The sequence below is a fragment of the Lepisosteus oculatus genome, chromosome 4 (assembly GCF_040954835.1).
Source record: "Lepisosteus oculatus isolate fLepOcu1 chromosome 4, fLepOcu1.hap2, whole genome shotgun sequence".
In the NCBI taxonomy this organism is placed as follows: Eukaryota; Metazoa; Chordata; class Actinopteri; order Semionotiformes; family Lepisosteidae; genus Lepisosteus; species Lepisosteus oculatus.
In genome coordinates, this window is record NC_090699.1 from 54,349,761 (window position 1) to 54,371,094 (window position 21,334).

The 21,334-nt window shown below is 37.2% G+C and overlaps 1 protein-coding gene across 1 annotated transcript in view; it reads right to left on the minus strand.

The window, feature by feature from the left end:
• The window catches only part of mst1rb (macrophage stimulating 1 receptor b), a 36,021-nt gene extending 18,019 nt beyond the window's left edge, over window positions 1–18,002 (minus strand). Inside the window, exons 1-2 of the mRNA XM_015347375.2 lie at window positions 17,712–18,002; window positions 5,819–7,122 (exon numbers count right to left, since the gene is read on the minus strand). Of these exons, the coding sequence (XP_015202861.1) occupies window positions 5,819–7,009 (1,191 nt within the window). The 5' untranslated portion in view covers window positions 7,010–7,122; window positions 17,712–18,002. The remainder of the gene's footprint in view (window positions 1–5,818; window positions 7,123–17,711) is intronic.
• Window positions 18,003–21,334: the final 3,332 nt, after the last annotated feature.

Here is a 21,334-nt window from a genome sequence, read left to right on the forward strand (position 1 = left end):
TTGCCAGTACACCAGGCTATGCATAGTCATTAAAGTAGGATTTCAGACAAAATGATTATTAAAAAAATACTTCTATTCAAAGACACTTCTTCTTTCCATGTAGGCGCACATATAAGTAATTGTCTGCTTTCTTGAAATAAAATACTTTTTTTCTTCAATGCCAGGATTGTGGAAATCTCCAGTGAGAGAGGCTTGCCTTTTGGGATTCATTAGACAATACATGGAAAGTTGGCTAAGGTGTTTTAGCAGAGAGTCCCCACAGTGCTTCCTGCTTCAGCAACAGAAGTGGACATCAAGGAAGGAAGGAACTGAAGGAAGGAAGAACTATTTGATAGCCATAGAGGGAACTGACACAGATATGTGAACTGCTTAGACAACAGACTACACATTATGCAATGCTGGCAAAGTGACAGTAACAGAGGTGTGCTCTGTAGCAATCTAGGAGAAAAGACAGCAAACAAGAGTTTCTACAGGAAATTAATATGTTATTACAGGAGGCTGTTCAACATAACTGCTTTCTGTTCTGAAGATATTTCAAAACCATGTGTCTGGCCTTCCTGAGCACTTGCTCATTGTAGATGTTTTCATTATTGCTGTTGTTTTCCTTTTCAATAGCTGACATACTAAGAACCAATAAAACAAATGCTCAAACTTTTCTCGCGGCCATGGTGTAAAAGGGCACTGCCAATTCACACTCTCCCAATTACATAATCAAGAACTCCACCTCACACTTCAGAAAAGTCCATTCCAGCATTATAAATTGTCAACAATGAGCACACTCATTCCACAGGCATGCTCTGTCCCCTTTCCCAGTGAATCACTTCTGCTGTCAGCACTACTCTTCACACCCTCTTAAAACTCGATTGCCAGAGTTAATGTGTCGGCCTGCTTTAACGTGCCTACTTCCTTCTGAGGTGTAAATTAAGGTTCCCCCAAAAAAATTATATCTATGCAAACACACGACAGGTTTAAGTTAATGGAGAGATTAACCCCTCACAATACCGTATATCAATAGTCATAACAGTGGTGTTACAGAAACTCAAACTTTAATTTAAATGTTTAATGATCTTCTTAAAGACCTCCATCTTAAGAACTCAAGATCCCAACTGTTTCAGGAAGAAATAGATTTGCAATTTAATTTTGTAAATCTAAATAAGTTTCTACATGTAATGTTTACTCTATATTTCTATTATTAGGAAACTATTGGCAAACTATACAGTACAGACAGCCCTCGTCTTATGTAAGAGGAAACTGTTCTGTAAGTCCGATTTCTAACTTGAGCCTTAATTGCTATTGAACTTATTTTTTAATATGTAATGAATATACTTTGTAATGAAATGAATAAAAATCATGCTTGGATTAAACATGCTCTGTAGAATGAAAACAAAACTAATGGATTAAATAGCAGAAGTAGCAGAAGTAAATAGCAGAAGTTGTTTAAGGACGTTGTATTTAAAGAAGCCTGACATGATCCTGAGCAGTTCCCTGGGAAAAAAAAATTACAGTGGTTTTATTAAAAGTTGCATTTGTGTAAGTGTAGTTTTAGATAAACCAAGGAGCATTTGTATTTAAATTTGGTATAACAAATGCCTTAATCTCCTGAATCTTCTCTGGTTCCTGTCTCCTTATATGTTAAGAACAAATAGATTTCTTTAGAATTATCCAGCAAAAAATGGTTTTCCCTGCAGCTCTCTCCATATTCTGTCATTTTGAAGATTACAAACATGGACAGAAGGCAAAACCACTGCATTGGACTTAGGGTATTTCTTCTGCACAACAGACATTTCAAAAGGGACTTTTGCTCATTAAATTTCCAAATTGTGTTTCTAAATGGAAAACAATTATATAGGAATGTGAATTCCAATGCTGAAATGTCCTGGTACAGTATGTTTAAGTGGCCCTAAGAAAAGTTATAGACCTGTTAACTGCAGGTCACTGGAATCATCATTGGGTACTATATTGAGGAAAACAAGTGTTTTGGGAAATAAATTGAAATTACAACAAAAGAAGGACATGAGCCCCACAGGTGTTTTGCAGAGATGTACTGTAGGTTGGGATGTCTACACTATAATTCATTTTAATCATGGTTATATCAACAACAAATGTTGTGCTTTCCTTGGTCAAGTATAAAACTATTTTTTTGCAAGATGTCCTTTTCGTTTCCTTTTGGATACACAAGGTCATCCAGCAAACAAGGTAGACTCTAGTTTGTTCCATTTCTTGACTACTGTTTCATTTTACTTCATGTTAAGTATGCATTAACTACAGCTTTATATGTACATTTTCCATCCTCTTACAGCTACAGGGCAGCTTTAACACTGCCATTAAAAATCAAGCCGTTGAACTTGGCATTTCTTAGGCACCTCTGAGAAAATTCTCTTGAGTTAATGGCAAAAAACAGTCCCAACATTTGCATTAGTCTCCTACATTTGTTTATAGAGTTCACACCCGACTGATGTCTGACAAAACCTTTTAAGAGTCTGCTGCTCCATGCTCAGAGACGTGGCTTATAAAAGTATGTACATTAGACATCTGAAAGCTAACTTGACAGGCAGTGTAAAAATTTTCATTATACAACAGGTAATATATTAGAATATGAGCCAGGTTATTAAGCTGTTGGCTGAAAGCACAAAATTAGCCTATGTTCGGGAAACATGGAAGGGAAGACAAAAAAGAAACCTCAAAGTTACCTCAATTTAACAAACACATGGTCTTTAGAAAAGATCAGTGCCACTTTCGAGCATCATTGTATATGTACAGCATGTCAGGTTCATAAATATTGCTGTCTGGGGGAGAAGCAGGATCTGGAGCATCTCACTTCCAGAACTGTGCGAATTAGGGCAGCTCTTACTGTCACGGATGTCAGGAGGGCAAGCCGTGGAATGACAAGGAGAGCAGTAAAGACCGTAAGCATGACGGTAAAAGGGGCAACACGGGGGTTAGCCCAGGCTCATAACATAACACAAAGGCATCCATATTTAAGTCTAAATTCCAGTTTTAAGACATAAAACATTTAGAGTATAGAAAAAACAATAGTGGAAGAATTCTTGCATGTTTCATACACATCACAAAGCAGAGATTGATTTGCAATAAAAGAGATTAAAACACAAGCATAAAAAACACTTAGAAATTTAGCTGAGATGATGTCGGTTAAGAAACCTATGCCCTCAGGCCACGGACAGGAGTGACCTGGTGCTAGGTGGGTCTTAGGACATCCATAACCTCAATGCTGAGCCAGGAGCAGAGCAGACACAGGAAGTAAATAGGCTAGACAACAAGACACACCTGAAAGAGACGGATAATCACAGGGGACTAGGAACAGAACAGAAGAAGAGCGCCCTCTAGGAGTACAGGGCGTGACAGATTGTTGGTGCCATCAACGCAAGGATTGCAGAGGGTCAAATACCTTGGGCACTGACAGTTACTCTTTTGAAAATGTTGTAGGACAAGGTAGTAGGAAGTGCGGATTGTGGCTCAAAACATGGACACCTTGTTCATTTGGTTAAGATTCTACAGGTATGGGAAGAATTGTAAACAATGCCTCAGTTTTCCAATAGGAACGTGGAAGGATGCAAGGTAATGCATCCTGGGAATTCAATCACCACACTCAAGTGATCTGAGACACCTTGCTCCTCCAATTGTATGTGTACGACTTCACAACCAATAAGATTTTAAAATGTTAGAGAAAATAATTGAGGTTTTAAAACAATATTCTCTCTGCTATGGGACAAGCACATTAACATATCTTCACAAATAGTAAAAAACGAACTTCTTCCTTGTTTTTAACTGTCCTTTACCACTTGTTCCTGTGCAACAAATCAGACGTGCTTAAACAGTCTAAGAACGCTTGGTATTCACAGGCGTCCATGACTAATATTCAAATCGCTATTTGTTTTATACTGAACCTGTTTCTACATACTTATCTAAAGTTTCCCAAAGACTGGGCCACTCCCTCTGCATTCCAACATTTCTTAGTTTATCTTTCAGAGTTAATAAAAGGCCTCTGCTTCACATCTTGAGTACTTTAAGTTCACCCGAGTGCTATACAATTACTCCATGCAGTACGTCACAGCTATGGAAAATGTACAGAGTCTGACAATGTTCACCATAGGCCAGTCATCCCCTCTGTACCCTCTGTTTTTGAGGAAAGAAAACTGTTTTAAAAGAATAATGGAAAATAGTAAGGAACAGTGTCTACCTGGAACAAAGCAGGATGGAACATTATAATCAGGCAGTAAAAGTGAAAGTGTGTCTTTGCACTGCATAAGATCAGCAGGAAAAGTAAATCCACTTTCAGCTAATATGTACAGTAGGCTTATAATTTGTGAACTAGATATCTGTACTTCCATCCAAAACACTCATGGGGGAGCCAAAGCAAATCTCAGCAAGCAATGGGCACAAGACAGGGTACATCCTGGATGACATGCCAGTCCTGGCACCTACAGACACATACAGGGACACACTCATGTCAGGATTTTCTTAGAAACCAATTAACCTACCATTACGCTTCTGGACTGTGGGAGTAAACTGGAGCACCCAGCGAAGAAGTGGAGAACATATGAACTCCATGCCAATAGCAGCCTATGTCCTGAATTGAACCCAGGGCTCCAGAGCTGCAAGGAAGCAATGTTAACCACTGCACTACCATGTTGCCCACATACTGTATGTACTTAAATATCACAATTGTTTTTGCTGTTGAAAGGAAAAGAGCATTATGAACACAAGCACTGGAGGAGGAGAACAGCTTTTTTAGCATTAGGCTTCTATTCCCCACAGTTCAAAAGATCTGCCAAGAGAGCTTATTTAGGCTTAAACTTTTACAAAACAAACACAAGTGACATCATGGATAAGAATGACATTTTACAGTGCTTTGAAGAATAAAGCACCTGGCTGCAGAAATCTCAGTGGTGCGGCTAAACATCAGCCTGGTCTACTTCAAAAAGGAGCTTATGACGCATGTAAAAATAGGTATTTGCAAGACATGCCACAGAAGACTCATGCAAACCTCATTGTGACAACACAAGACTGCTTGAGGCTGTGTACCTGTGTAACTTCCAATTCCAACTTACAACAACAAAATGGAAAAGCAGCATTGCATCTCTTAAGTTCCCCCTGTAGAATTGTTTGTTAAGCATATATGACTGGAGAAAGGAAAGGTAAACAGTCCACACCCAGCCCTGTGCCTGCCACCGATGAGGAAATTACTCAATTCATCTCTCAGTCCACCCCTTCTGTACTCCAATACATTACACAGCACCTTCTCACTCGTCTAGGCTTGCCCAAACTTCCTCTTCGTCATGTTCCCATCTTCGTCAGTGAGCATGCTCTGGTTATGATAGTCCAAACCCCTTAAACCTGGAGTTCTCTGGACATTCCCAATCCTGTCTCCTGGATTTCACTGCTTAGATTCTAGCTGAGCACTCATCTATTTAATTATGCCTCAAATAATATTTATTATTGTATTCTAACAAATTATATAAAGAAAAAATATGAATAATAATAATAGGTTAGATTATAAATGTGGAGATTCCAAACACTTAACAAAATTCCAGTTCACTTAAAACCTCTTTCAGTTTAAGAGCTGATCCAGGTAACAAACTACAAATTGAATTGAAAGCTCAATAAAGTAACAGACTACAGCAGAATACATAAAGCAGGGCGACCAGGAAGCTGTAGCCCGGTCTTGAACACGCAGTTTGTAAAATAATTTTGGTCCTGAAAAACTAAAAACCATGTTTTCTTATGCCTACTTTGTTTAACCCCAAGGGTCCCAGTTCGGCAGGAAGTGGTCAGGGTGACGTGACCTACTGTACTGTACCTCATGCGGGCAGTTCTCACAGTGCTGAAAGTAGCAGAGCCCACGGGAGAGGCGTTCTGGCCCAGTGGTGCAGCAGTCTTCCACTCCCTCCTCTATGGCTTTGTTGACCTTCTCCATGGGGAAGGCGCATAGAGCAGAATCAGGAAGGGGCTTCCCAGTCTCTGGGTGGGTCACCGCAAACACCCCATATAGGATGTCAGCATCCTGCTCCACCCCCAGCTCTTCTGCCAGCTCTTTGCCCACCCTCCCGAAGTGGGCGGCCTGCAGGGCGTTGTAGACCACGTCTCTTAAAATTTCTCTCCTCCGCCGCTTAGGCTCAAAGCGGCATTCCAAAACCACCTCACGGTAACGGCGCACCTCCCACTCGTGGCGAGGGAGGCGGCCCAGCCGCGTCTGAAAGGGGGAATTGGCGTTATCGACGCTCTCCCTCTGCACGGATAAGAAGTAGACAAAATCGGTTGTGGAGAAGCTGTAAATGTACTCAATGGGGTAGGACTCCAAGAACTCAGGACGAACAGTCAGTCCCCGCACATCGGTGTAAAAGCCATCTTCAGTAGCTAACGGACGTCTAACCGATATGGATTTTCTGCCATATTTCTGTGTTACTTTCTGGTCCACAGTGGCCGCCACAAAAATAAATGCAGTCTTGCCTTCTTCCACGATTGTGACCTTTGTACCCAATGGGCTAGCCACACAGTCTGGACAATTAGATGGTGAATTTGACCCATTTTTATAGAGGCACTTGGAGGAGGAAGGTAATCCATTTCCAATGTCATGAAAGTAGCAGATGCCATATTGCGAACTCCCACATGTATACAAGTAATTTAAAAATGGATCCAGAAAAAGAGCTTGGTTATCAGTGTCCTCCAAAATACCGGGGTCCTTTTCAATGTCACATAAGTTGCAGATCTCACACTGAGAGCTGCCCACTGGACCAGTACGCAATTCCCATAACTTGTCAAGACTGGCATTTACAGTTTCAATAATGTTCCGTGAAGCCACATAAATGTCATTGTTGTCTGGATCAGCCAAAATGTTTTGTATACGAGTCTCCGTCTGGAAAAAAGGCAAGGTGTACGTAACTGAAAAATTTACATTTATGGAGGGAAGTGGGGGGCAGCCGTCCTGAGCTAAGACTGATAGGCTTAGCATCCAGATGTAAGTCACAAAAAATGTGGCCTTTCCGAGCATCTCAGCTAAGAGTGCTGGTGAAGGTGAAGTCTTGGAGTCTTGTCTGTTACCTACAGGCTGCAAACCTGGAAGGGCAAGTCCTGTTATTCATCTTGAGCACTGCTTAGAGATCACTGCAGAAAGAAGAAGAGGAGAGAGAGGAAAAAATTAACATCAAGGTAAATGTAACTTATACGCTGTACCCTAAATCACATTTCTGTGAGTGCCTGTACATGCAGAATAAGACTTTTTAAAAAGCTGTACCTGGCTTGTAATAGTTTACCCAGATAAAGTTTTGCATTGCTAATTTAAAGTGATCATCACCAAATAACTAATCCTGTTTCTATTTTATATTAACTTATGCAAAACAATGCATAGCTTATAGAAAAAGATACTGTGGCAAGAGGATACCTACATAAACTGTCTATACATGCATTCAACAAGCATTCAATTCAGTCAGAGCTAAAACTAAACACCCATCAACAATGTACAATAATATACTGTACAACTATACAATAATAAACAAATATACAACAGCAGAATGTAACACTGCTAATAGAGGCTGTCGTGAGGTTTTGAGGTACACAAAATACACAAGATTATTTCAGAACAACAGGTCTGAACCTCACCACCTCTGATTTGTCTCTTAGAAACTAGATCTGGAACTGATTTTCCAAAAACAGCCTGAAGACAGCCTAGACTAAAGCTGTAGATATTAAATTACCATGTGACATTTCATATTCAAATCAGGTGACACGGCAGCATAACAGTCAGGGCTGCTACTGTACCTCATAGTTCTTGGGATCTGGGTTCAATTCTGCACTGGGGCACCTTTAGTCTGAAGCTTGCATGTTCTTATATGCAAATATTTGCAAGAATATTCACCAGGTCCTCTGGTTTCTTCCCACCTCCCAGAGACATTTCTGGTAGTTTAACTAATACCTCTAACCTGGTCGGTGTAGTTCCACCTTACCGCCTGTGCTTCTGGGATACATTATGAGTTACACAGACCCTTACCACGAATAAATGGCTTACAATTGTAGAAGGACCAATCAAGACATAACCTTGAAACTTTGTATACTGTTCTTATCCCTTTAACAGTTTGAAGTATGAATATCTACTAATTCTTCTAAGAAATTCTTAAATTGTACCAATATTCCAGGAATCAAAACTGAAGGTTTATACAAATTAAGATCAAAAGAGCAGACTTATCACTGTTTTTTCCACCTCGAGAGATGTTTAAACATAACATTAAAAATTATTTTTGCCTTTTCCAGGCTTGAATATTGTAATGCAGTGCTTTCTAGACTATGCAGTTCTTAACATGTTGCAGCATGTTCAGAGCTCAGCTGCTCAAATAAAAACTGCATGAGAATTTCATGTCCTCAGCTTCTTTGCACTGGTTCCCTGTGAAATCCAAAATTCTGCAGCTCAGTTTTGAGGCCTTGAATGGTTTAGATCCTGAGCATATCAGTGAATTGTTAGCTCCCTACACAATTCCATATCTTTTGTGCTCTTTGGACTCTGACCTTCTTTCAGTCCTAAAACCAGGCTTCAAATGCTGAGAGATTGTACATTGTTTTCTCTTGCTCTGAGGCTGTGGAATAATCTCCTAGCACATATTAAATGAAGTAACTGCTATAAAAGTGTTAAATGTTACTTTTATGTGCTTGCTTTTAATTCTGTTTTATTTATTACATTTATGTGCGTGTATCTGTCTGTACTGTTTCATTACACCTTCTGATGATGTGTCAAAAAAATGCTATATAAAGTAAATAAAATATTATTACAAGAAGCTGAACTAAATCATCTCTGATCTCCTTCAGGCAACTCCTAAAACACAACTTGTAGCTCTAAAACTAAAGAAACTTGTCATCTTCAGTTTCGAGTTACACTTTGGCAATTACTACAATTCTTAATTCCTAAGAATACGACAACAGGCAAGGGTTTAGCAAACAGATAAGATGGAGCTAAGATGTGTCACTTTTTGGGTGTTGAATTACAATTTTTACAGATCCAATACAAAGTGAAACTGGAATTTAAAAGGATTGTAATAGTAAGTCATGGTTAATAAATATACTGCCATATTTAGAATATGGTCCAAAAACCAATTTAACACAACTGACATGTAGCTTGTCTCTGATGACAGGATGGATAATAATAATTAATAATAATTGCTTACACTTATATAGCACTTTTCTGGATACTCCACTCAAAGCGCTTTAATGGTAATGGGGTCTCCCCTCCACCACCACCAATGTGCAGCCTCACCTGCATGGACTACTGTATATCTTTCAACAATTAATTCAAACTGAATAAATTCAATATTTTTGTTGACACTACGGAGAACAGAAACAATTTCAAAAATGTTTACATTTTCATATTTTTTGAATATGTACTTGGGTTCTGAAAGAAAAACAAAATAAAATTATGATCTTACATATGCACAATGCAATGTGGCTTTAATATAAAATACATCCCTGTTTTTTTTACACATGACATTTGTAGCCAAGCTAAAGGTACAAATTAAACCTTAACAAAATGCTGACTCACACTTTGCTTATTAAAATATTCATTGGTTTTTGCTCAACCTATATTTTTGGTGAGTCATAAAGTATATTCTAAAAGACAGACAAATCAGTAGAAGGATCTTTTCACATAATAATTCACCCCAGGAATGATAAACCCAGCAGAAAATTTAAGATATTGAATTTGAAAAATACTTTGTCTGACACCTTTATTACTTGCATCTTTCGTAAACAATTAATTTCAAAACACATTTACCATGAGTTCAAACCACACCACTCATCCTTGTCACAGCTGTGTTCAGTAAACAGACTTTGTATATTGTGTGTTGACTTGCAATATTTCGTTTGGAAAAAATGTCTTCCTCTCATGTATAAAGAACAGCTGTAAATCAGTTGCTGGGATTACTGTGTTGTTGTTTTAGTGAAAACTTTGTTTTCACTCAGAGGAACAGAAAAGCTGTTGATTAATAAAACGAGTAAAAGTACAACTGTGTCAAAAAGAGATTGGCTAAAATTCAATGACCTGTCCGCTTGATGATAAAGAAAGATATTATCAAAACCCGTCAGCTCCCAAGTTTGCTGCTTGTTTCTGATAGGTTTGAATAGTCTTTTTTAAGTTATGAACAGTGAAAGACTGAAGAGTGGAAAACCCATCTAATTTATCCTTAGTTGGCTGATTGTTTCAGAAGTTTATCAAAATTTCTGTTTGGCTGTTTTCCCCTGTGATTTCAACATGCCTTTAACTGCTCCTTATTGGACTGGACCCTAAGAATACTGTAAAACTGCCCTAAGAAACATTTGTCACAGTGTATCATGGTAATGTTCAGTAATAATGCACAACAAAGGTGAGGTAAAAATTGAAGAAGAGCTGATCAAACAGTAGCGAAATTATGGCAAAATGCAATCCATCAAGACAAACTTTCAAAGGGGCTAATTTGCAGATGATTTAAAGATAGCAACAGAACCCGAATAATAGAATATGGATCTTTGAATAGGCAGTGGGGGTACGGCTCAAGGTAAATTAACAAGCTAAATTTGGTAAACAGGACAGCTATTTCTTTCTACAAAGTAAGGTCACAACAATTTGCAGAAATGGATCACGAAAAATTCAGACATCTAAAGAAAATACACATTCAAGGATGGAGTACAAAATAAGTGACTACCCTACTTACAGTACAGTACATATTAATTTATTGTACAGAGTTTCAAATATCACCACTGATCAACATCACCCTTGTTTCTTGGGACTGAAAATCACAGATTCTTATTCTTTTCCTTATCTGAAAGGAAAATTGTGCCTGATCCATAAATCTAAAAATGTTCAAACAAAAGACAGGACCAGCATCGTTTTGATAAAGCTAATTGTGTTGCCCTTCAGTAAATGACTAAGCATCATGCCAATTCACTGCACACTGCAGCTTCAAGCACATAACACTGTTTTTTTAATAATCCCTGGATGTCAAGCAAGTGAACCGTGTCTTGGCTGAAGAAACTTCTGCACACCAAAATTTCCACTGAAACAAAGATGGATACTGTTTTGAAATATTTTACTTGTAAAATGTAAAATAAAACACTATAAAATGAGGAGCTAGATTTTTTATGAAAGATTAACTGTTTTCCTTCAAAGGAAAAATCCATCAATGTTACAGGTCATAATGATTCTACCATTCATGATCTATGCCACCTCCTGAGATCGTGTTCTTGTTTAGTGTGTCAAATGGTGGATGTTTAAGCTTCTTCTGCCTGATCTTTTTCTCTGTTCGGGGTAAAGGCAAATAAAAGAAAATCGACCAACCTATGTGCTTCCCAGTACATATTACAAATTCTGTAGCATCTGAATATGGCATCTAAAAAGTGGTTTCCCTTTTTTTAAAATCAATACCTTATGAGTTCTGTGGGTCACCATATTACCAGATGTCTAGGGATACCAGAAATCTTCTGGCCTATCTGTTGTCACAATTGTGCATGCATTTAAACATAACTGATGCATCTCAAATCAAAATCAAATCAAATCAAATCTAAGTCTATTTATCAAATGCACAAGAATACAGCGTGCAGCAGTAGTTGCTGGAAATGAAATGTCTTTTCTGCGAGCTCACAAAAATCACTAAGGCTATTCAAATCTGTGCTGGAGAACTGAAATAACTAGTATGTTAATTGGTCATTATTAATGTTCCAACTGTCTTTAAAGGTACTGTATATAAGACATTTGATATGTTTTAAAAACTATGAATATGTATGAATAAAGAAGCTATTTCTTGAGAAAATAGCTTGAAACACTACCTTAATTCTTTCAGACAAATGAACTAAAGTTTTGAAACTTGTTACATGTTAACGCGAGTTGCTCTATCTGACATCAGACCAGGACGAAAGGTCATGTCTACAGAACTGCGCAAGTGAGTGAGTGTACATATTGACAGCACTGACAAACTAATTCCTGAATGGTTTTTTTCCACACTCTTAGTAATTCAAGCTCAAGGTCAGAAAACAGCTTTCCATTAATAGTTCTTGTACTCTATTCATAGAGGTCTTTCTGCACACATTAAAAAAGAAATCCCTCGCCGGATACTTTGAAGAGATTTCAATGGTCAGAAAAGAACAAACCAGTAAGGTCACTGTGGATATAAAAAATTGCAGTGGCTAAATCACTTCAGTAAAATAAACATAAAAGGCAGAGGATCATTTTAAACAAATACTCTCTCATCAACACAGAAACAAGGTATTTAAATTGTTTAGGGCATTTAAGGTGACATTTTCACCATTTCTTTACTTTAGTAAGAAACCTGGCCTGATAACAAAGCATTAACTTCATTATTTAGCTAGAGACCAAGTGCACTGGTCTCAGTGACAGAGAGGGAGAGGAACAAGAAATAAATATTGATGAAGAAAATAGTCACATGAATAATTTCAGACAGGTTTAACCTGGGGACCCTGGAAAGAGGCGAGCCCAGGTAATTTAGAACAGGCGACAGCCTTGTTTACAGTCTTACAAAGAACAGGGTGATTAAGGATGTAGAAATTCCCACACCCTCCCTTATTAAGACTTAAGGGCAGGGCTGTGTGAAAACCTCAGTACGTCTAAGGGAAATAGGCCTGTACTGAATGCAAAGATGCATTTAATGATCTTCTATCTTACAGAAACTCAAATACATTTTCATACAGGATAAATGACACTTTTAATTCTCTTTCTCACAAAGGTTAATATTGAAAAAAACATTTTGGTTTAACCATCTATTCCTATACAATGCAACCATTGTATATTATCGGTGCTTAGGGTAATGCGTTGCTTTTTGATGCACTGCAATAACAATCTAACTTATTACAAGGTGATATGTCAGGTTACAACATATGGAAGTTTACTGTATGTATATTATTAGGTAGAGTTAATTATATATTGCTACTTTCTGCAGTGAACCCTTCATTATATTCTAGTGTATTCTTAGCTTAATTATTTACAAAAAGGCAACACAATCAGCTTTATCAAAAAGATGCTGGTCCTATCTTTTGTTTTAACATTTTTAGATTTATGGATCAGGCACAATTTTCCTTTCACATAGCCATTATTTACATTTGACACATGTCAAAATACTAAACAGAACTTGGTTTAATCGTTTCAGCATTCAGTTCCAGATTTGGGCAGTTTCCCCGGAAGTAAAAGAGTTCACTAATATAAGGTAATAGCAAAGTCAGTGATGTAACCAGCAGAGCCCTTCTGGGACATTATCAGACAAAGTTCTGATTCCAAAAGACTGTAGTGTTGAAGCCTTTCAGATACACAACACCAAAGAAAGCAAAAATCAAAATGTCACTGCTAAAGCAAGCTGAGATTTAACACATTTATTTAACTATGTAAATACATGCAAACAAAAAAAACAATATTAGAAAACAAATATACTGTACTGTAAGTGCTTAAGAGTGCTGGACTATTAATGTATTGTCCTTGGACTTCTTTTATTTTCCTAAAGCTTTCCTTTTCACATTTTTCCTGTTTTTTGGAGACTGGCTGGGTGACAAAGTCCACTTCAAACACTCTTCAGAATCAGGAAGAAGAGGATACGGATGGCAGCGTGTGGAATGATTTTACCTTGGCTACTATAATATTTTATGGCCAAACGAACAATGTTACTGTGGGCTGTTTTTGTCAGCATAAAACATTTACCATTTAGACCACTTTTTTTGTCAAGCTTTAAAATAACTTTGTTTCATGTTCTGTTGATGAATATTAATGAATACTCACTTTCACGTGCTTATTTTTGCTGTAATGTTCATATATCTTGCACTACATGTTTTAGTTTAAAAAGAATGTTCATTCTTCTTTCAGAAATATAAAGCATTATCTTCAAAAATTTGTATTTTTGTATTTTAGTTTGTTTAAAAAGAAATTTAGCATATTTTAGCAAAAATATTGTAGGAAAACTGTTGATTTGTGTTTTTTCAACTCAATGAGTACTAAGTTATGTACTGTACCTTGTTTCATGGATTAACATTTAGTTACTGTATAATCATCGAAAATATTAATAGCTGCATGTTAACCTATCATTTAGAAAACATATTTGAATTAAATAGCCTATGTAAAATGACTTACCGAAGATTTTGTTTAAACAAAATTAAATCTATTGAGTTATACATAACACATAACAAAATTAAATACTGTTTACATAAATATGTATTAAGGTGGTCATTCAATCCATTGTTATTTATTTTCCTGAGGATCGTACTAGCCATTTCATATAGGTTTTCATGGAATCAGTTTCAGCAAACAGGACTTGGTAGCTTGTTCCAGGCACCTACTGTATCACCCTTTGTAATACATGTCTTGTGCTCTGCATACCTGTGTCAATTCAGGATTCTAAATACTTCTGTGTTGTCCCCTCGTAATCCGGTATGTTCTAGATTAAAGAGAGTCAGTTCTTTTAGTCTATGTATGACATTAGACCTGGAATAGACTGGTTACCCTTCTCTGAATTTTTCTAAAACTATTATTACAAACATTATTCTAAGTAAAGTCTAACTAAAGCATTGTATAACCTTATTGTTACTTCTTTTGAATCCAGTTCTACTGCTATATAATCTATATCTTCACTATATTCCCTAGTACATTATTGGGTTTTTTTAATTGCTTCTCCAAATTGCCTGGAACAGGACAATAATAATAAGTCACCATGAACTCCCAAGTCTCTTCAAAAAGTTTGTTTTATCTGTTTTCAGTGTTTTCCAAGCTGCGGTCTGCAGACCACTTCTGGGCCATGGCTAGACTCCAAGTGGTCCATGAGTAACTCCAAAAATACAGCCTAGCTCTTCCAAAATGAAACCACTTCTAGAACAATGCGAAGTGTCTATGATAGTCGCACAATAGTTAAAGTCAGTACAGAATTGTGATGCCCCGACTTTCCTTCCATTTTTGTGCTGTACACATAGTGAAAGCTATGAAGCTGCTGAGTGGTTAAGACAGGCCGAAATCCTTCCAAGAGAACCTTCATGCATTAGGCACTCAAGATTCATATACACAAACCACTAGTGACTTTTGACCAATGGCATTCAGCCCCTGACAGCCAACCAGCACTTTGCTGTGGTTTTTAGAACAACCATTACCTTAGAACTGGGTAATTGTGGACTCATCAAGCAAAAAAAAGGACAGTTTCCAAAGAGCACAAGAGCAAACTAAATGGAATTTATAACGAACGTTTGGGTGGGACTACAACAGCCAAGTTCAATAAGCCTCAGTTGTCAGTAATTCGTAATCCCTCTTGACATCACTTCCTCACCTAAAACATTATAAATACTGCATGTAATCCGCTTCTCTTCCTCACATATATCATCCCAAATGACGCAGCTGCCCCTTGGTCCTTCCTTAGTCTGCATTGGGGTCCCAGCCACCTCATGCTATATCCAGGAGGTCAGCTTTTAGTGAAGCAGGTTAAAGCCAAATTGTATTGTAACTAAAACATTGCACTAACCTTTAAAACATCTTAGAGCATATAATGTATTTAGATTACATGAAAGAATTTGACAAGGGCCCTCATTAAAATCTATAAGCCATGCATTAATTGCTACAGGAATACAAGCTAATGTATGTATATGGATCAAAATGTGCTTTACTAAGAGGAAACAGCAAGTCATCTTACAGGAGTATAACCTCTAACTGGGCAGCTTCAACCAGTGGTGTACAATGGGGTCCTTTTTTGACCACTTTTAAAATAAATTATTTAGATTTGGATACATTTAGCAAACTTTAATATATGTTTAAATATATATAAAAAATATTAACAAAGTATAACTTGTAGATGATACAAACACAAGCGGAGTGGCAAACACAGACTCATCAGCAAGAAACTTGCAAGAAGCTATAAATCACCGAGTGCCCTGACACATGGAAAATGAAATCCAACACTGACAAGTACAATGTGAACCACACAGGATATAGGAACATACACTATAGATATTCCATACGTGATGTTGAGGTGTGGAAATGTGCGTAAAAATGAGATCTGAGTGTTTATAAAAATTATTCCATGTTTTCAAAATAAAACCGTGAAGCCAAGAAAAAATAAAACAATGATTGATTATAGCAAAATTAGAAGCAATTCAAATTTGGTGGGACAAATGAAAAGATCTCCTCTGTAACTTTTTTTGAATTGTAGAAGAAAAACCTAATAGAAAAACTGGAAACTTTAGGAATTCAAGATAATGTAAATACTTGCACACGGATAAAGAATTTGTTAATAAAGTAGTAGTTGCTTCAGACTGGAATGAGGTCATTTTGGGGATTTTAAAGGGATCGGGTTTAGGACTGATGTTTCTACAGTCATTTGATGATATAGGGAAGGAGTCTATAATGATGGAGAACCCCAGTACAGTTAATCTTGTGACCTTAAAGACAAGTTATTTATAAAACAGGGACACCAGAAATAAGTCATCTGGTCAATTAAGGGAGCTCTGGTTCTTCAGATTTAAAAGATATTCTGATTATTGTGCTAAGTGATCTCTGAATCAGGATGGCACAGTGTTTAGCATTGCTGCCTCAAAGCATTGGGGCCTGGGTTCAATTCCTGGGGTGCTATCTGTGTGGTGTTTGTTCTCCCTGTTTTCACCAGGTGCTCCTGTTTCCTCCCACAGTCCACAAACATACAAGTAGGTTAATTGGATTCTAGGAAAACTGGCCCTGGTTTGAGAGTGTGCAAGCTTGTGCCAGAGCACCGCGATTGACAGTCATCTTGTCCAGGGTGTATCCTTTGTTTGCAAGGATAGTGTGCATGTTTGTATTTGTGTCTGTGTGTGTCTGCCTGCGTGCATCGCGTCCAAATATGGCCAGGATAGGCTTCAGCTCCCCTCGACCCTGTATTGGATATGCAGCAGATGATCTCTAAATGACTTCATTGAACAACCTCCCGTTTAACTACACATAGTGATTAATGGAAATGACCATCTCCATGACTGTAAACTCATGCGCTAGGGACTGTCCTATATTTAGAAAAATAAGAGTATCAAATTTGCCGATGATACGAAAGTAAATGGAGCTCCAAACAGTAAGGTAATTCCAAATAAAATAGGTGCAGGCCATCTGGCGATTTTTAGGAAAAGTCAACATAAGGACATTTTATTAAGGACTCTAAACGTCACATTTAATTCCTGTTGATTTGCAGTTTAAAATCCCAGTTTAAACATAAACAAGTTCATTTATATTTTCAGGAGTCGTACATTAACTTTCAACTTCATAAAACATACATTTATCAGCTTAAAGAAATAAACTGTCTCATGCATAAGGGAAAAAGTTAAACTGCGTTCCCTAAATGTCGCTCACACGATTCCATGCATTATTTTATTTCATTCACGAAAAAGAGGGACGACGTTTATATTCAATTTAGAAGCTTAGTGTATGCGCGACGCGTTTACAACCTAAATAGTTTTTTAACAAATCACACAAATCTTTTACTGCAGCAATCTTTTGCAGCCTTAACAGATACATGAGAATGTAAAATATATCCTAACTACAATAAGCAACACTAATAGACAAGCGATGCCACGGAAAAAATGTTTAGTAATATTGTATTAATCTTGTTGAAGTTCTAGTATTATACGTCATTCAGTATGCAAACACCTTCACATTTATTAAAATGAAATATTTTACGTGACTACCATCCGTTGATATCAAAATACGTCAAAAGAAACAATACACAAAAAAAGATATACTGTACCTAAGGTGAGCCTTCTCTCTTGGTTTAGGTACAGGAAACTCTGAGAGCAAAATCCAACTAATTTCCAAGTTTTCCACAGCCAAACATCAAGAATTGACCAAGATAAACCAACAGATACCCGATGTTTGTTTCAGGATTCCTTACTTGTTGATTAATACTTTTCTGTTCCGTTAATAAAGTGTTAACTTTTCCTTTTAATAAAAAACATCCCCACACGCGCTACTCGTTCTTGGAGAGACGGGCTTCTTCTCTGCGTTGAGCTCTTTTGCCAAAGATCGCCCCTCCCATCGCCTGGCGAAGAGTAATGTAAAGATTGCTCAATTTGTCTGTGAAGCGTGACTGTAACCACTGCCCAAAAAGAGAACTGAAGAGTCTTACTTCCTACAGCTACTGGGTTTCATTTCTTAACGATAAAAGAAAACTGCTGAAACGTCCACCTTCTGCCTCTTCTTTATGGAGTGTTACAGTATACGGTGATTCTACCTGTATTCATACATTGGTATTTAGCATTTTACTCTCTCAGCATGTTTACAGGCCTTTCCTTTAGTTTCTCCACATCAGTCCTTACACACCTAGAATAAGAATTTTTAATTCAGATTTTTGTTATTGCTAACTTCTGATTTTAGGATAACCATATAGCCCAGTTTGATTTGATGCACTTGTCCTTCTATAAATATAATTTCTGAAAATAATACATATTAAATTATATATAACAAAGTTGAGTATGTTATAGCGTGAATGGTGGCAAAATGTTGCATTACTGTCTTTTCTGTCCCTTTTTTTAGTCCCTTTAGTAAAGTTAAAGTAACAGAACAGAAGGAAAAGCGTTTTCAGCCAATAACAACTGGAACCCCTCCAAAAGCATGATGGAGACAGACACATTCCAGTATCCTGCAATAACTGTTTCCGGACTGTTTGGGTAGACAGTGACATTGCAGAAAAATTGAGTTTCTGCCATTGCAGTGTTTATGGGATTGCTTAAGAAAATGAAACAAATTACTTGGAAAATCTTTTGTTTTGCTGATCCTAGAATTGGAGTTTTGGTTAGTTTGTACCCTTATAGTAAGGAGTTCCACTCAGATCACTTCAGTAAAATGCTCACCTGTAAGCTGCTTTCAATAAAAGTGTTAGCCAAATAAATAACAAATGCTACTTTATAGAGCAGATCCTTGAACAGTGTTTTATTCCTGCCCAGCTCAGACTCCTGATAACAGGATTGCTACTGTCTTCTTCGATGTGAGTCCTTTGGCCTCTAGAATCACAGACAAAGATTAGAAACACACTCATGATAGTTAGCTGTGGTGTGGTTATCACTGCTGCTTCACACCTTCAGACCCCTGGAATCTCAAAATGGAGAGTTTGCACTGTTTTTGTTTGTCAAAGTACTTTGGTTTCCTACTGTTTGTCAGAGAGAGACATGCTGGCAGGCTGATTGGCTGTGCTGAACTGCCTCTTCCACCTCGAATAGGAGTGGGGCTCCATCTTCGTTAATCCGCATCTGGGGTAGCCCTGCTGCAATGTACAACGCTGACCCCAGATTAGCTGGGAGAAAGATGAAAGCAGAATGCTAATAATGGGCAAAATACATTGTGACAGTGGTCTGGACTGGGATGTCAAAACTCATTTCAGTTGTTGATTTTAGTTGTACTGTAGAATGTGTCTGCCTCTAATTCAGGTCATTCAGATAAAAGACTACTGTATCCTGTCATATAACACTGCACCAATGCAGATAAAAAAAACAGAATCATTTACTTGTGTATTTCACATACACATTTCTGATTATTAGTAGTTTTGCTCTGTTTTATCTTTATTACTTTTATTAAGTTGTATTGTTGTTAATGTATTTATTCCCCTCCACAGAAAATGGGAGTATAATACCTCTATTCCCTATGCTTTCCCTTTTTTAACAATTTGTTTCTGTTGTCACCAAATCTGGTCTTCTTGTACAATTTTCAACACTATGTGAAAGTGAATCTGTACAAGCACTCTGGAGCTTCTGTTTACACAAAAGTTGGGGAGACAATGATCTTCAGTGTGTGTAACACCAATAATAACATGAATGGCATTTTTCAATTAGTGGTTTCCAGCTAGCACTTACACTACCATAATGTCTGAAGAAATATATAACTTGGGGGAAAAAATCCATTAGGGTAAGCTTGCATTCTTGTCACATTTACAGGACTGATCTCATCCAAACCTATATTCAATATGTGCTAATCTTTCAGAATCAGAACCACCAGAAGGACAGTGAAAATCAAATCGTTTTTCTAGGAAATGCTTTCCAAGACATCACCAAGAAAACATGTGCTGTACATTGCATTTTTGTCTGGGGGTGGTCAATGTGTGTGTTCAGGAAGTATATTGAGTAAGTTTGTCCACTCCAAGTAACAGCATTTTATAACTAATGTACAAGATCAAACAAGATCTAGTGCGATACTTTCACAGGGAAGATAGTACAATATGTGAGTTGATTTAGCTACAGAAAAAGTGAACAAAGAATATCAAAATCTCACATCATTATTTTTACCGCCTTCCAGCTATTTAGCCAGAAAACACTTCCAGACTGTATTATCAAATGTCACTTTCTCAAGATTTTCACTTATGCATAAGATTTTTATTAATTTCTAGACTGTTCAGTGGCTGGGTTATAAGGCAGAAACTGTATTTTTTAAACATAAACTTTCATTTGATTACAAACCTAGACTGAAATTTTGAATGCTTCATCTCTCTATTTGCTAAACCCTACTAGCATTACATGAGAAAAGAAAACAAAAATCCAGTTTTTCTAATCACTACGTTTCCTCTTGAGCAATGACAGTGCTTGCAAAGTTCACACCAACCTTCAATTCAGCAGTGTGAGTAACTGTCTGGTTTCTACTGTGACAAAGTGGCAGGTTTCAGGCAGGAGGGAGTTTTGAGTCTCTGCGGCCAAAACACACCCTTACAATGTAAATATAGTAAGATTGGCCTCTGTCAGAGGCTGAAACAATAAAAATTAACTGGCAGCAAAATGCAGTAAACTGTATAAAGGAATTCTATTTAAGTAAAAGAAACTCCCCGTTTTCGAATGACCTCTGCCCATACACACCTTCTCCCAAATGCTAACATGAAGAATTAAGAAAAAAAAACATAATGGGAATATGGGATATAAATCAAAGAATACCTCAAAATGAATGACAGGAAATTTAGGTTATACCTTTATATATGCACTATATATAAGTTATGCTTAAAGTTAGTTACAGAATATAATGGTATCTTAAGAACATATACAGTACTTAATCAACTCAAATGTTGTATGGATGTCTGTAGACTGTATGAGATTGCAGTCAGGAGCTATTGTAAAGAGATGACTACACTCCACCTACTGGATGTGATATTCTATTGCCCTGTAGAGTACCATATTATATTATTTTAAGTTAAAAAGTTACTGTTTTAAACAAGAATCCCCAATAACAGTTTATATTGCAAACAACAATTATTATAGTACATTGGTTCTCAATACCGGACCTGACGTAGCCTTGTCTGCTGGCTAATGTTCCAACTACAGTAGGTCCTTAATCACCAGCGCTAATTTTTGCTCTAGTTAAACAGCACTACAGTATTTCAAATACAGACCTTTATGC